At 47.1% G+C, this 15,628-nt stretch overlaps 1 protein-coding gene across 1 annotated transcript in view; it reads right to left on the bottom strand.

Annotated features, from left to right (window-relative positions):
• TAOK1 (TAO kinase 1) overlaps window positions 1-15,628 on the bottom strand; it is a 136,447-nt gene that overhangs the window by 85,434 nt on the left and 35,385 nt on the right. The window contains 1 exon segment of the mRNA XM_032216150.1: window positions 4,118-4,361. Within this exon segment, the coding sequence (XP_032072041.1) occupies window positions 4,118-4,249 (132 nt within the window). The 5' untranslated portion in view covers window positions 4,250-4,361.

Below are 15,628 nucleotides of genomic sequence, written 5' to 3' on the forward strand. Positions count from 1 at the left end.
TTCCTTCCTTCCACCCACCCACCCACCCCCACCCATCCATTCATCCTTTTTTCCCTTTCTCATTTTCCTCATCTTTCCCCTTACGTGAAGGTTCAATTAAGTTGGATGTTTTTGCTAAAGGCCCCATGCGCAGGAATCTTCTGGTCAGCACCTGCTTGGGGACTCTGCAGAATTTAAAGGGGGCTGGACTTAGCTCACTTGTGGCTATGTGGGGATGCTGGGCTGATTGCTCTTTTAACGCCCCCCCCCCCAGGTTTTGCTACTCCTCCTTTTTACAGCCGGTCCCTGGTTGCTACGGACCTTCGTGTCTCTCTCAGTGTCTAAGAGGAGCAAAAATATTGGCAATTAATCTGTGCTACGCAATCTGTTGCCAGAGGGCCAAGTGGGAGTGGAGAGGGGGGGGGGGAATAAAATGATGCTAAGGCCTGTTTAAAGCAAGGACCTCTGAGCTGAGATTCCTACAAAAGGAGCTTGCAACTCTGGAGGGCGGATGGAAAGAGGTTGGCTTGGCCGGGAGCAAAAAAAATGCAAGATATCCTTAATGCAGGCTGGGCACCAGGAACCGCAGCATTGGCAGAGCTCAGCTAGGCTGGTTTGCAGCGCCAACATGATGTAATATCTGGGGAAGATCACGCATGGGGTGGGGTGGGGGGAGAGCTGCTTGTTTTCCAAGCCCTCAATGCAGCCCTTTCATCCGATCTGCTTCATCATTCCTGCTCTGAGCTGCAGAGGCCCAGGAAGGGCAGGGCGGAGGCTGGGCAGTCCTAACTTGTGGGCAAGAGCCACGCCAGGGAGATGGTTATGCCTAGCCCTCCACCCACTCCTGGCGATCAGGAGAAGCACCCCCCCTTCAATTGCCACCTCCTGAAAACAGAGCCAGGCCTTAAACTCAAGTTTAAACGCCGGGCTTCCTCCTTCCCAGCTTTCGGTGTGTTGGATGGTTTCAAGAACTCTAAAACTAAGTTAATATCATGGTTCTCTTAGGCGCTGTGCGGGCTGCCAGCCACCTTACCCGATGCAGTCCTTACACTGCGCTGATGGTATTCCCTGGTTGGGTGGTGAGAGGCATGCAAGAAAACCTCCAAGCTCGGAGCGCACGAAGGATCCCACAATCCTCTTCCTTCCATAATCCCCCCTCCCTTCTAGCACTGATGATGTCCCTAGTTGGGTCGTGAAACGTCTGTAAGAGAAAAACTAAACTCAGAGTGCGCCAAGGAGCCCATCGTCCTTTCCCTTCTTCTTCCCACCTCCTCCCTTTTGCAAACGTCACACTCCCTTCTAGCACTGATGATGTCCCCTACTTGGGTCGAGAAACGTCTGCAAGGAAGCCACCAAGCTTGGTCAGCACCAAGGACCACACAGTCTTTTTCCCCGCTACAACTCCCCCTCCCTTCTAGCACTGATGATGTTCCCTAGTTGGGTCATGAAACGTCTTCAAGAAAACCACTAAGCTCAGAGAGAACCAAGGACCCCAACAGTCCTCCTCCTCCTCTGTGCAACCCTTCTCCCTTCTAGCATTGATGATCCCTAGGTGGGTAATGAAATGTATGCAAGAAAACACCATGCTTGGAGAGCAACATGGACCCCACAGTCATCCTCTCCTCCTCCTCCTCCTCCTCCTCCTCCTCCTGCTTCTTCTCCTCCCTGCAAACCCCACTCCCTCTAGCACTGATAATGTTCCCTAGTTGGGTCATGAAACTCTTCAAGAAAACACCAAACCACCAAGGACCCCACAATCCTCCTCCTCCTCCCTGCAAACCCCCCCCGCCTCAGCCCTGAGAGGTTTCCCTAGTTGGGCGTGAAACGTCTGCAAGGAAACCACCCCAGAGAGCACCACAGACCTCTTCGACTCCGCCTCCTCCTTGCAAACTCCTCTCCTTCTAGCCCTGATGATGTTCCCTAGTTGGGTCGGAAATGTCCTGCAAAAGCCACCCAGCTCAAGCGTCAAGGAGCCCACAAGTCAACCCTGAGCTACGAAGATTCTCTCTCTTCGCCATCTTTACGTTAGCGCCTTCTGCTTGGGAAACCGAGAAAGATTTTTCTGTTTTTTTCTGCTCAAAAAAGTTGCAGTTCAGGGGTGTGTCCGTCCTAAAGGAAGACACCCAACTCCTGCGCTAGAAGACCTCCAAGGTCCTTCCAACTCTCTTAATTCTCTTAACCTGCCACCCTGTCCGCCATCCAGTGGTGCCACCAGGAGCTGGCGCTGCCTCCCGCAGACCCTCATCCTGCCTCGACGGGCGGCAGCTGCGTGACGTCGGCAGGAATCGCACGACTTCCAGCTGCCTTCCCCAACGCCGCGCTGACAATGGAAGCCAGTCTGTGGGTTTCCAGGCACAACAATAACGGCCTTTTGTTAGGTTTGGCTATTGTTCGAGGAGAACCGTTCCCCCCCCCCCCTCTTGGAGGAGGGAGGGGAGGACCCTGGGGCCAAGTATCGAGAGCCTGAAGGAGCAGCTTGCCACTCGAAGCTCATCCAGCCAAGGAAAGCTGGGTTGGGGGTCATCCATGGGAAATGGATCACAAGGAATCCCCCTCTCTGATGCCCGCTGTTAACTCCCTGCGGCATGAGCTGGCTGCCTTCATCTATATGCCAAGGGTGTCCAACCCTGGCAGCTTTTAAGGCCTGTGGACTTCAACCTCCCAGAATGCCCCAGCCGGCATGAACCACAAGACTTCAAAAAGGCCAAGGTTGGCCAGCTCTGGTCTAAGGAGAAGGCAAAAGATTTGACATCACTTGAAGACTCCCACAATGCTGGCTGGGGAATTCTGGGAGTGAAGTCCACAGAGGAAGCTGTCAACGTTGGACACCTGGTTTAGATGATTACCTATCAGAGATGGTAGATAGGTAGTAGTAGGTAGGTTGGTAAGTAGGTAGGTTGGTAGATGATAGATAGATAGATAGATAGATAGATAGATATATAGATAGATATAGATAGATAGATAGATAGATGATAGAGAGAGAGAGAGAGAGATGATAGATAGATGATATAGATGAATAGATAGATAGATAGATAGATAGATAGATAGATAGATAGATAGATATAGATTAAATAGGTCATAGATAGATGATAGATATGGCAGGTAGGCAGGTTAGACAGACAGACAGACATATTATGGATGGATGGATAGATGGAAAGAGATTGATATAGATGATAGATAGATTAGATAGAGATAGATAAATAATAGATATGATAGATAGATTGATGATACAGTAGATGATAGATATAGATGATTAATAGATAGATTGTCAGGCCTGCAGTTATATCCCATTTAGGATCTTTGGCTGCCACACTCTCTCTTATTTCATTATGCTGTTTCATTAGTGTAGTAGTTGGGAGGGGGGAATAGAAACGAGTAGAATGGTGGAATGCGTTGTTGTCATTCTTTTCTAGAAGCCAAGGTCATCTTTTGTCTCCGCACCTCTGCATATGACTGGAAGCAGCTGGTGGAGATGCCAGCGTGGAAGAAGATTGGACCATGTGATGGATTTGTGGGTGTGGGGACAAGATCATGAACTTTCAATTGGGTGGGAATCTAGGTAACTTCCAGAATTGGGATTTACACAGATTGCTAATAGCAGTTAGCAATAGCAGTTAGACTTATATACGGTTTACAGAGTCAGCATATCGCCCCCACAGTCTGGGTCCTCATTTCACCCACCTTGGAAGGATGGAAGGCTGAGTCAACCTTGAGCCGGTGAGATTTGAACAGCCGAACTGCAGTCAGCTGAAATAGCCTGCAGTGCTGCACCCTAACCACTGCGCCACCTCGGCTAAGATGTCTGATTTATTAAATTGGAACTTTTAAGGATCGTTTTGCCTTGGACTCTGATTTAATTCTACATGATCCGTGGAACGCTGACAAGATGATTGATCCAGAGACCAGTTAAAATTTAAAGACTGTGTGATTCATTAACAACCACAGCAATCCACTTAACCGTGCCAAATAAGGTTGCAAAAAGGATGAAACTCACTTGACAAGCCCCTTGCTTAACAACGGGAAATTGGGCTCAGCGGTGGTCATAAATTGAGGACAACCTGGTGGTGCCCCCCGCGCCCTTTCCCATGTCCCTTGCAGGAATCCCCCCCCCCCCCCCCGAAAAAAGAAGACTGCTTACAAAATAAACGGCTCCAAAGCTTCCATGGCCGATCTCCCGGAGGTCGGTGAAGAGCTTCTCCGGATCTTCTTGTAAAACAACCTCGGCGATTTCCGGTCCTTCAGGCTGCCCCGATCGGCTGGTGGACGGCATTCTGCTGGGCGGGGGTGGGTGAGTGGGAGCCCACCAGCTATCTGGGCCGGAAATGGCCTCGTCAGCCCTGGGGGGCTCATCTGGGTGCAGGAAGCGTCGTTCACATGGATCACTGCAAGGGAGAGGAAGGGAGAGAAGGCAGCAGGTTAGGGAAGCAAAAGAAAGATTCCCACGGGTTCAATGATATTATTTACTAGCCAATAACCTGCAGGGTATTTATTTATTCCCGGAGTCCTACGGGATTGGGCGCATATAAATTTATTAAATTACAATTACAATTAATTACAATTACAATTTATAGGAGGAAAATGTCTGGACCAAATGTAATTTATAATGTTGGATTTTCCCTCGTACCAGAGGGAGCCCCCTTGTGGAGAACTGTGAAGCTGTTACCATGGCAGCTCCACTGTGCTGTACAGTAGAAGCCATTTTAAGGCACAACAGGCTGTATCCTAACAGAATACATGCCCCGAGGGGTATTAGGGGTGTCTTATCCCCACAGTATTTGTCCCCAGAGAGTACGTCATCTGTGCACCAAGTTTGGTTGAAATTGCCCGAGGCGTTCCATAAGATGGGCTGGGCTGAGAGAGAGAGAGAGGGAGGGAGGGAGGGACTGGTATATAGGGACTGTATATATGATGGTGTAGTGTCCTGGTGGGGGGAGGGTGTCACGTTATCCCCTTTTGCGACCTTCCGAGAAGCGAAGTCTACGAGAAAGCAGGAGTCACTTAACAAAAATTTACTAATGTAATAACTGCAGCAATTCACTTAAACAATGGGGGCAAGAAGGTCGTAAAGCAGGACCGAACTTGCTTGACAAATGTCTTGCTTAGCAACGGAAATTTGAGCCTACTGTGGTCATACGTCCAGGACTACCTGTAATAATCTGTAATAAGGGATCTGGGAGTCTTAGTGGACGATCCCTTAAATATGAGCCAGCCGTGTGTGGTGGCAGCCAAAAAAAGCCAATGCAATCCTAAATTGCATTAAGAGAGGGATGCCATCAAGATTGAGGGAGGTACACCACTCGATAAACCCTTAGTAAGGCCACACCTAGAATCCTGCACCCAGGTTGGGCTCCACACTATGAAAAAGAGGTGGAGACTCTGGAAAGAGGGCAGAGAAGAGCAAGAAAGAGGATTAGGGGACTGGAGGCTCAAACCTACGATGAACGGTTGCAGGAACTGGGCACGGCTAGTCTAGGGAAGAGAAGGACCAGGAGAGACAGGAGAGCATCTTCCAATACTTGAAGGGCTGCCCCAAAGAGGAGAGGGTCAAGCTATTCTCCAAAGCACCCGAAGGCCAGAGAAGGAAGAATGGATGGAAACTGACCAAGAGAGATTCAATCTGGAAATAAGGAGGAACTTTCTGACAGTGAGAACAATCAACCCATGGAAGAGAAGTTGTGGGAGCTTCATCCCTGGAGGCTTCCAAGAAGAGACTGGACCTGCCATCGGTCAGAAATGCTGTAGGGCAGCAATGGTGAACCCATGGCATGTGTTCCAGAGGTGGCACGCGGAACCATATTTGCCAGTATGGCAGCCCTCAGGTCCGGCACAGATGTGTGCACTGGCCAGCTGATTTTCCTCGGCCCTCTGGAAGGGGAATGGAAGGCCATTTTCGCCCTCCCCACGCTCCAGGAAAGCCCCCGGAGGCCTAGAGAGGGCCAAAACAGGCCCAAGGGAAGTAGAGGAATGAACTTCCTAGCTGGAACGGTCCTTGTGGTCTCCTCTTTTTATCAGCTTGCTCTGTGTAACTTTGTGCTGCTTTCTGTAGCGCCTCTGTAACCTTCTCCCACAGTCCTTTCAGCCGTGGGATCCACCCTGTAGGCCTATATCGTCGGGTGGTGGTTGTGAGCACAGGGAGACATCGGTGAGCGAGTTTGGTCCCCGTTTCAACGACCTTTCTTGCCAGAGTTGTTAAGTGAATGGCTGCAGTTGTTACGTTAGTAATACGGTTGTTAAGTGAATCTGTCAGAAGATGGCAAAAAGGGATCGCGTGAGCCTGGGGCACTGCAACCGTCATAAGTACATGCCAGTTGCCAAGCCTTTTAATTTCAATCAGCTGACCATGGGGAGCCGAGACGGTCCTAAGTGGGGAAAATAAGGGATAGGTCACCTTCGGGCAGTCATTAATGAACTGTTGTAAGTCAAGGACGACTTATATTCAACCAAATACTTATGTTTCTCTCCTCAAGATCATGTGTGACTTTCTCCTTCACCTCCCAACTTTCCCCAAACATCATATTTCCCCCACGACCTCCCCACTTATTCTGCTCCTGGGATTGATCCTGGGGTTTCTTTTGTGGCTTCCATTGTGTTTTCTGGTGTGTTTTGTTGGTTCAAGAAAAGAACAAAAATAAACCCTTCAACGTTCGGACCGTCCTGGACAAGATAAACCAAACATCTAAGTTTATACAAAGGAAGAACAACAGAAACACATCCAGTAGATTTTTTTAAATCCCCAAATTTTATACAGATGGGAAGGTGCTGTCTTCTCAGACAGTCCTCGACTTACGACCACAATGGAGGCCCAAATTTCCATGGCTAAGGAAGGAAGTTGTCAAGTGGGTTTTGTCCCGTTTCACGAACTTTCCTGCGGCAGTTGTTAAGGGAATCACTGCAGATGTTCAGTTAGCAACGTGGTCGTTAAGTGAATCTGGCTTCCCCGTGAACTTTTGCTTGTCGGAAGTCGCGAAAGGGGATCACGTGACCCCAGGGACTCTGCGACCGTCATAAATATGAGCCAGTCGCCAAGCGTCTGAGTTTTGATCACGTGAATGTAGGGACGCCCGTGAATGGTCCCAAGTGTGAAATATGGTCGCAAGTCACTGTCATTGTAAATTTGAACGGCCACTAAGCGAATGGGTTATAAGTCCAGGACTCCTTCTACCTTCATAAGGTTATGCAATCAATCATCGCCACCAACACCGCCCTGAATTTCCCATGAGAGAATTCAAAATATCCCAGTTTTCACAGCAAACGGAAGTGAGAACCTCAGCTTTGTGCCTTCCCTTGGACCAAAACCAAGGAAACGCCAGAAACCATTTCAGAAATAATTCATCCCTTGACTGCAGGCCAGAGAATAAAAACCACATTCCCAACATTATGTCCTTGGCAACTTCTTCAAGGCTGGTAGAGGTGCTGCAAACCGAGCCCTGGGGGAGGGGGGGGCAGTGTTCTGGAGAAGCAAGGAGTAGTGAAATCAAAGTTCTTCTCTTCTTTTCAGCTTATTTCCCAGGAAATTCCAGAGCTTTTTGAGGATCGACCTGGAAGAGTCACATCTGTTCTTCAGGCGGACCTTCCCAACAAGGTCATCTATTCTGATCTGAACTTGCTAAAGGTGGGAGGAGGAGGAGGAGGAGGCACCTCCTGATGCCTTAGAGAATGAATGGAACAGAAGAATAGAACAGAATAAGGAATAGAATAGAATACAACACAACAGAAGAATAGAATAGAATAAGGAATAGAATAGAATACAACACAACAGAAGAATAGAATAGAATAAGGAATAGAGTAGAAGAAGGAATAGAATAGAATAGAATAGAGTAGAAAAAAGTAGAGTAGAATAGAATAAGGAACAGAAAAGAAAAGAACACAACAGAAGAATAGAATAGAATAAATAAGGAATAGAATAGAAAATAGAATAGAATAGAACACAACAGAAGAATAGAATAGAATAAGGAATAGAATAGAATACAACACAACAGAAGAATAGACTAGAATAAGGAATAGAGTAGAAGAAGGAATAGAATAGAATAAATAGAGTAGAAAAAAGTAGAGTAGAATAGAATAAGGAACAGAATAGAAAAGAACACAACAGAAGAATAGAATAGAACGCAACAGAAGAATAGAATAGAATAAAATAAGGAATAGAATAGAAAATAGAATAGAATAGAACACAACAGAAGAATAGAATAGAAGAATAGAATAGAACGGAACAGAAGAATAGAATACAAAAGAATAAGGAATAGAATAGAACACAACAGAAGATTAGAGGAGGTGGAAGGCGACTGGGGTCCTTGGTACTCTTTGAACTGGAATGTTTTCTTGCAGACGTTTCATTACCAAACTAGGTAACATCATTAAATGCTAGGAGGTGGGAGGAGGAGGCGGTGACTATGGGGGCCTAGCTGCTCTCTCAGCTTGGTGCCTTTTTTTTGCAGGCGTTTCATGACCCAAACTGGGTAACATCAGTGCCATGTTTGCAAGGTTTGCAGAGAGCAAACCCTACTCACTCCCGGCACTGATGATGTTACCTAACTGGGCCATGAAACGTCTGCAAGAAAACAACCGAGCTCAGAGAGTAGCAAGGACCCCGCATTTCAACCCTGAGCCAGAAATATTCTCCTTTATTGATTAGGATACTTTCTGGAAGTTTATGGTCATAGGCCTTTAGAGGAAAGCAGCCAGGTGCTTCAAGGGGTGTGGTACTCTTTGAAGGAATCCGAATAAAGCCTGCCATCTAAGGGCAAGAGAGATACACAACTACACAACCGTTGTGGAGTACCCAGGAAGACCGCAGAAAAGGAAGACCAGCAAGAATTCAGGATGCATGTCAAGTATTACGACAACAGAGAATGGGGTTGTGTTTGCATACGACAATAAAACTCATTCCCAATCCCAAGAATTCTTGGGATTAATTACCAAGAATCTTACTTCCCGCTCATGGCTTAAGACATTGGCACAAACGAGTTTTTATTCTGTTAAACATATGAAGAACGGTTGCAGGAACTGGGTAGGTCTAGTTTAATGAAAAGAAGGACCAGGGGAGACATGATGGGAGTCTTCCAATATCTCAGGGGCTTCCCCAAAGAAGAGGGAGTCAAGCTATTCTCCAAAGCACCTGAGGGCAGAACAAGAAGCAATGGGTGGAAACTAATCAAGGAGAGAAGGAATTAAGGAGAAATTTCCTGACAGTCAGAACAATCAATCAGTGGAACAGAAGTTGCCTCCAGAAGTTGTGAATGCTCCAATACTGGAAGACTTTAAGAAGATGTTGGATAGCCATTTGTCTGAAACGGTATAGAGTTTCATGCCTTGGCAGGGGGTTGGACTAGATGACCACACCTGCATAGCTGGCTGGGGAATTCTGGGAGTTGAAGTCCACGAGTCTTAAAAACGGCCCAGGTTGGACACCCCTATTCTAGAAAGTGTACAGATCTGCACTGGGGAAACAAAACAACCACTTCATAACCGCATGGCGCAACATAGGAGAACAAACCCATCAGGAATAGATTCAGTAGGCCAGCAGAAAGAGAAAGAGAAGTCCACCTTTTGGACAGAGAGGACCGCTGGTTTGAAAGAGGGGTCAAAGAGGCCATCTAGGTCAAAATTGATGCCCTCTCTCAACAGAGGGGGGGGGGTATGACATCATTTATCTCTAGTCTACAACACAGTCCTTTCCACTGTTCCAAGAAGGCTCCACCCCCATTTGCACCACTCAGGTGACCCTGAGGACACAGGTAAACCTCCAGGTGGCCTCAACGACCTTCTAAAAGGATTTTTTTTTAGAGATTTTATTAATATTTGTAGGCCGCCCTTTTCCCTGAGGGGACTCAGGGCGGCTCACATAAAATCGGGGAAGGGGAGATACAGACATTAAGATAAGACATATAATAAAATAATAAACAACATACATTCATCATTCGGGAGGGGAACTATCCTTGTCCCCAGGCCTGACGGGCGAGCCAGTTCTTCAAGGCTGTGCGGAAGGCCTGGACGGTGGCGAGGGTGCGAATCTCTACGGGGAGCTCGTTCCAAAGGGTCGGGGCTACTACTGAGGATGCAAATGACCAGCTGTCTGCAAGGAATAGAAATCCTTCCATTCCCCACCATCCAGTCAGAACTGAAGAAGCTTCTTGGATGAGAAGGGAAACATCTTCAAAGAAAAACAGTTGCCTCTTGAAAAATCACCTTTGGGATATCTGTTCAGAGGTAACTTTTTAAGGAAGACACCCAACCAATATTATTATTACAAATGAAGGCAAATATATGTGTCACGGGATAACGTTACAGGATCCAATCTGGGTCACAAAATAATTTTGCAGCTACTAAGATTGTTGGAGGAGCAGGCACAAAAACAGCCGGGGAAGTGAGGGAAGCCTGGGAAATGGGCCCAGTCAATGGACAAGAGTGTGGTTTAGCCCCCCAGCTTATCAAGTACTTAGGGACGCAGTGGTTCAGTGGCTAAGATACTGAGCTTGTCGATCAGACAGCTCGACAGTTCGAATCCCCAGCGCCGCATAACGGAGGGAGCTCCCGTGACTTGTCCCAGCTTCTGCCAACCTAGCAGTTCGAAAGCACGTAAAAAATGCAAGTAGAAAAATAGGAACCACCTTCGTTGGGAAGGTAACAGCGTTCCGTGCACCTTCGGCATTGAGTCATGCCGGCCACATGACCACGGAGATGTCTTCGGACAGCTCTGGCTCTTCGGCTTTGAAACGGAGATGAGCACCGCCCCCTAGAGTCGGGAACGACTAGCACAGATGTGCGAGGGGAACCTTTGCCTTTACCAAGTTCTTGGCAGAAAAAACAAACAGCCAACGGCTTAAAACCCAGCTATCACGCCCCAATCAGCATCTAAAAAGCCACACACACAACAGGCACCATGTGAATGCCAAGCACAGAACCGCACTCTCTGCTAGAGAGAAGTTCTCCGAGGATGGGCTCAACCACGACTCCGAAAGCTCGGAAGACAAAACAAAACTTCTGGTCTGGGTGACCGACCCAGAGTGGACCCTGCAACATGACAGGCAGTCCTCAACTTACGACCACAATTGAGCACCAAACTGAGAAATCTGCTAAGTGAGTTTAGCCCCATTTTACGACCTTCCTTGCCACTTAGTGAATCACCGCAGTAGTTACGTTAAGTAAGATGGCTGTTAAGTGAATCTGGCTTCCCCATTGACTTTGCTTGTCAGAAGGGTCACAGAAAGGGATGACGTGACACTGCGACCGTCGTAAATACGAGCCAGTTGCCGCAGAGTGTCTGAATTTTGATCATGTGACCATGTGGGGGTGCTGTAACAGTCGTAAGTGTGAAAAACGGTGACAAGCCACTGTTTCAGTGCCGGACAGTCACTAAATGAACTGTTGTCCCAAAGGTGCTTTTTTTTTTAAGGAGGCAACTGGAGTTTCTGGTTTTTCTTTTGAAGACATTTTCCTTCTCCTCCAAGGAGCTTCTTCAGCTCTGACTGGATGGTGAAGAATGGAAAGATTTCTATTCCTTGCAGACAGCTGGTCATTTGCATAGTGAGTTGTTAAGTCACCTGGAGGTTTATCTCTGTCCTCAGGGTCACCTGAGGACAGAGATAAACCTCTAGGTCAGTGTTTCTCAACCTTGGCCACTTGAAGATGTCCGGACTTCAATTCCCAGAATTCCCCAGCCAGCAAATGCTGGCTGGGGAATTCTGGGAATTGAAGTCCGGACATCTTCAAGTGGCCAAGGTTGAGAAACACTGCTCTAGGTGACCTTAGCAAATGGGTTTGGAGGCTTCTTGGAACTGCTGAAAGGACGGAGTTTTAGACAGGAGATGGATGACTTCGTATCCCTCCCCCCTCGGTTGAGGGAGGGCTGTTCAGTTTGGACAGGTAGATGGCCTCTTGGACCCCTCGTTCAAACCAGCTGTCCTCTCTGTCCAAAAGGTGGACTTTGCTGCCTTCAAAAAGAGGGATTTTGTCCTTAAAATGCTGAATCTGTTCCTGATGGTTTGTTCTCCCCAAGGTTGCGCCATGCGGTTGTTTTGTTTCCCCAGTGTACAGATCCCCACATGGCTCTAAAGCAATGTTTCTCAACCTTGGCAAGCTTGAAGATGTGTGAACTTCAACCCCCAGAATTCCCCAGCCAGCATTGCTGGGCTGGGGAACTCTGGGAATTGAAGTCCACACATCTTCAAGCTTGCCAAGGTTGAGAAACACTGCTCTAAAGGAACTGTTGTATCTCAAGCACTACCTGTAGTACTGCTTTCAAACTTGTTTGTCCGGGATTTGCTTTTTTGGGGGGGCTGGCTGACAGCCCAGGATTTGCTTTTGGGGGGGGGGCTTGCACCTAGGTAGTGCAAATAAGTTTCTAGATGGCTTGCTTTGGCTTCTTGCAGCCACATTGTTTGCAGACGTGACCCGTCAAAACCGCGGAGGACAAAATCGCGCTCGACGAAAGCGTGCATTTGACGTCATCACAGCGCGACGAAAAAAATTAAAAATTGAAATAAAATTAAAATTAAAGCAAGCCGATTCACATAAAGGTAAGGGTTAGGTTTAGGGTTAGGGTTAGGTTAAGGGTTAGGGTTAGAGCGTTAGGGTTACGTTTAGCGTTAGGTTAAGGGTTAGCGTTAGGTTTAGCGTTAGGTTAAGGGTTACGTTTAGGGTTAGATTTAGGGTTAGGTTAAGGGTTAGGTTTAGGGTTAGGTTTAGGGTTAGGTTTGGGGGGGTTAGGGTAAGGTTTTCGCTTTATTTTTACATTTTTCGATCACAGCGCGATGTTTTCGTCGCGCTGTGATGACGTCAAATGCGCGCTTTCGTCAAGCGCGATTTTGTCCTCCGCGGTTTTGTGGTGGAACCGTTTGCAGAACCCTCTTATTGAGAAGAGAGAGAGGAAGTTTGCAAACCACTCAGCAAAAATACCTGCACAACGTTAAGCACCAGACCTGCAGAAGCTAGTTCAGAGCTACATCTATCTCCAAGGAGGAAACTTATGAGGTCTGCTTCCGTGACCTCTCTACTCACAAGATCAGAATGTTCAGTTATGTTCCAGGAGGCTGCTTACAAATCCAGAGAGGGCAGACAGCAGAGATTAAAATTATCTCCAGAATACATGGTTAAATTCTCCTTGAAATGCCTTCAGCTGGCAATAGGGACAGTTATCTCTTGTAAGGAACATCAAAACATTTTCTGATCTACCAAGAGTTTCGCCTTGGGAACTTCTAAGATGCAGTTGAAAGATTTTAACTATTCAACCCTGGCAACTTGAAGACTTGTGGGACTTCAACTCCCAGAATCCCCAGGTCACCTTAAACCCTAAATCCCAATTAATCAAGCGGGAGGATTTTGTTTGTTTTTTTAAAGCTGTGTTTCTCAACCGTGGCAACTTTAAAACTTGTCTGGCTGTGGAATTCTGGGAGTTGAAGTCCATAGGTCTTAAAGTTTGCCAAGGCGACTACGCGGAGGAGAGCCTTTTCAGTAGTAGCTCCGACCCTTTGGAACGATCTCCCCGTGGAGATTCGCACCCTCACCACCCTCCAGACCTTCCGCACAGCCCTTAGGATCTGGCTATCCCGTCAGGCCTGGGATAAGATTCTAATCCGCCCCACCCGAATGTTGAATGAAAGTTGTGTTTTATTGTTTATTTTTTTTATTCACGTACTGTCTTATGTTTGTCTTGCACACCCCTTCCCATGAATTGTAAGCCGCCCTGAGTCCCCTCAGGGAAAAGGGCGGCCTATAAATAATAAATAAAATCTAAAATCTAAAATCTAAATCTAAGGTTGGACAGCTCTGGTTTAAATGGGAATTATGGCTACTGCCACTCTGCGGGTCTCTGCCCAGATCTGGTGGCAATAAATTAAGACTTTGGTTTTTATTATTGTTTTGTAAGGCGCCCAGAGTTTTGACACATAAGAGGGACAGCCTAAATATTGGAGGGGCTGCCACAAAAGAAGAGGGGAGTCAACTTATTTTCCAAAGAACCAGAGGGCAGGACAAGAAGCAACGGATGGAAACTAATTAAGGAGAGAAGCTACCTGGAATTCAGGAGAAACCTCCTGACAGTGAGAACAATTAACCAGTGGAACGGCTGGCCAACAGAAATTGTGGGCGTTCCATCATTGGAAGTTCTTAAGAAGAGACTGGATGGCCATTTGTCTGAAATGGCACAGGGTTCCCTGCCTGAGCAGAGAGGTTGGACTAGAAGACCTCCAAGGTCCCTTCCAACTCTGTTACTCTGTTCAGTGTCCCTGGGTCACATGATCCCCTTTCTCTACAAAGTCCATGGAGAAGCCAGATTCGCTTAACGACCGTGATATTAACTTAACAACTGCAGGGTTCTTCTTCTTCTCCATCTTCTATCTATCTATCTATCTATCTATCTATCTATCTATCTATCTATCTATCTGTCTGTCTGTCTGTCTGTCTGTCTACCTACCTACCTACCTACCTACCTACCTACCTACCTATCATCCATCCATCCATCCACCCACCCACCCACCTATCATCTATCTATCTATCTATCTATCTATCTATCTATCTATCTATCTATCTATCTATCTATCATCTATCTACCTACCTACCAACCTACCAACCTATCATCTATCTATCTATCTATCTATCTATCTATCTATCTATCTATCTATCTATCATCTATCTACCTACCTACCAACCTACCAACCTATCATCTATCTATCTATCTATCTATCTATCTATCATCTATCTATCTATCTATCTATCTATCTATCTATCTATCTATCTATCTACCTACCTACCTACCTACCTACCTACCCACCCACCTACCTACCTACCTACCTACCTACCTACCTACCTACCTACCTACCTTCTTCTTCTTCTTCCTCCTCCTCCTCTCCTATTATTCTAATTCAGCATTTTTTTTCTTGTTGGCCTTTAATTCCTTGACTGCAAACTCCTTTTGAGGTCTGCTGGTATGGAAAGTGGTACAGATAAGGAAAATAAATAAAGGTGTGTCATTGAACAGACAGGGCAGGAGGTAAGAGGCCGGCTGGCAGGTGAATGAAAAGATCTGACGTAAGGACTTGACTCATCTCCGCTTCAAAATTATGGCTTCCTCGTTCCTTAGAACAGAAACTCGGCTCTTAAAACCGGCAAGTTCCAACCTAACCATCATTTTTGTCATTTGGACATATTGTACAAGAGACAGGACAGAGTGTAGGAGGAGCTCCTGCTTAAGCAGGGGGCTGGACCAGAAGACCCCCCAAGGTCCCTTCCAGCTCTATTCTGATTCTGTACAGCTACGCCGTTATTTATTTATTGAGCGTGTGGCATATCATAACTAGGCTGGACTACTGCAACGCGTTCTACATGGGACTGCCCCTGAAAAATGTTCGGAGACTGCAGCTAGTCCAGAATGCAGCCGTGCGAGCGATATTGGGTGTACCTAGGTACACCCACATCACACCGATCCTCCGCGAGCTGCACTGGCTACCTATTGGTCTCCGGACACAATTCAAGGTGTTGGTTATTACCTTTAAAGCCCCACATGGCTTAGGGCCAGCATACCTCCGAGACCGCCTACTGCCACATTCCTCCCAGCGGCCGGTGAGATCCCACAGGGTGGGCCTCCTTCGGATGCCGTCAACCAGACAATGTCAGCTGGCGGCTCCCCGGAGGAGGGCCTTCTCTGTGGCTGCTC

The sequence above is a fragment of the Thamnophis elegans genome, chromosome 4 (assembly GCF_009769535.1).
Source record: "Thamnophis elegans isolate rThaEle1 chromosome 4, rThaEle1.pri, whole genome shotgun sequence".
In the NCBI taxonomy this organism is placed as follows: Eukaryota; Metazoa; Chordata; class Lepidosauria; order Squamata; family Colubridae; genus Thamnophis; species Thamnophis elegans.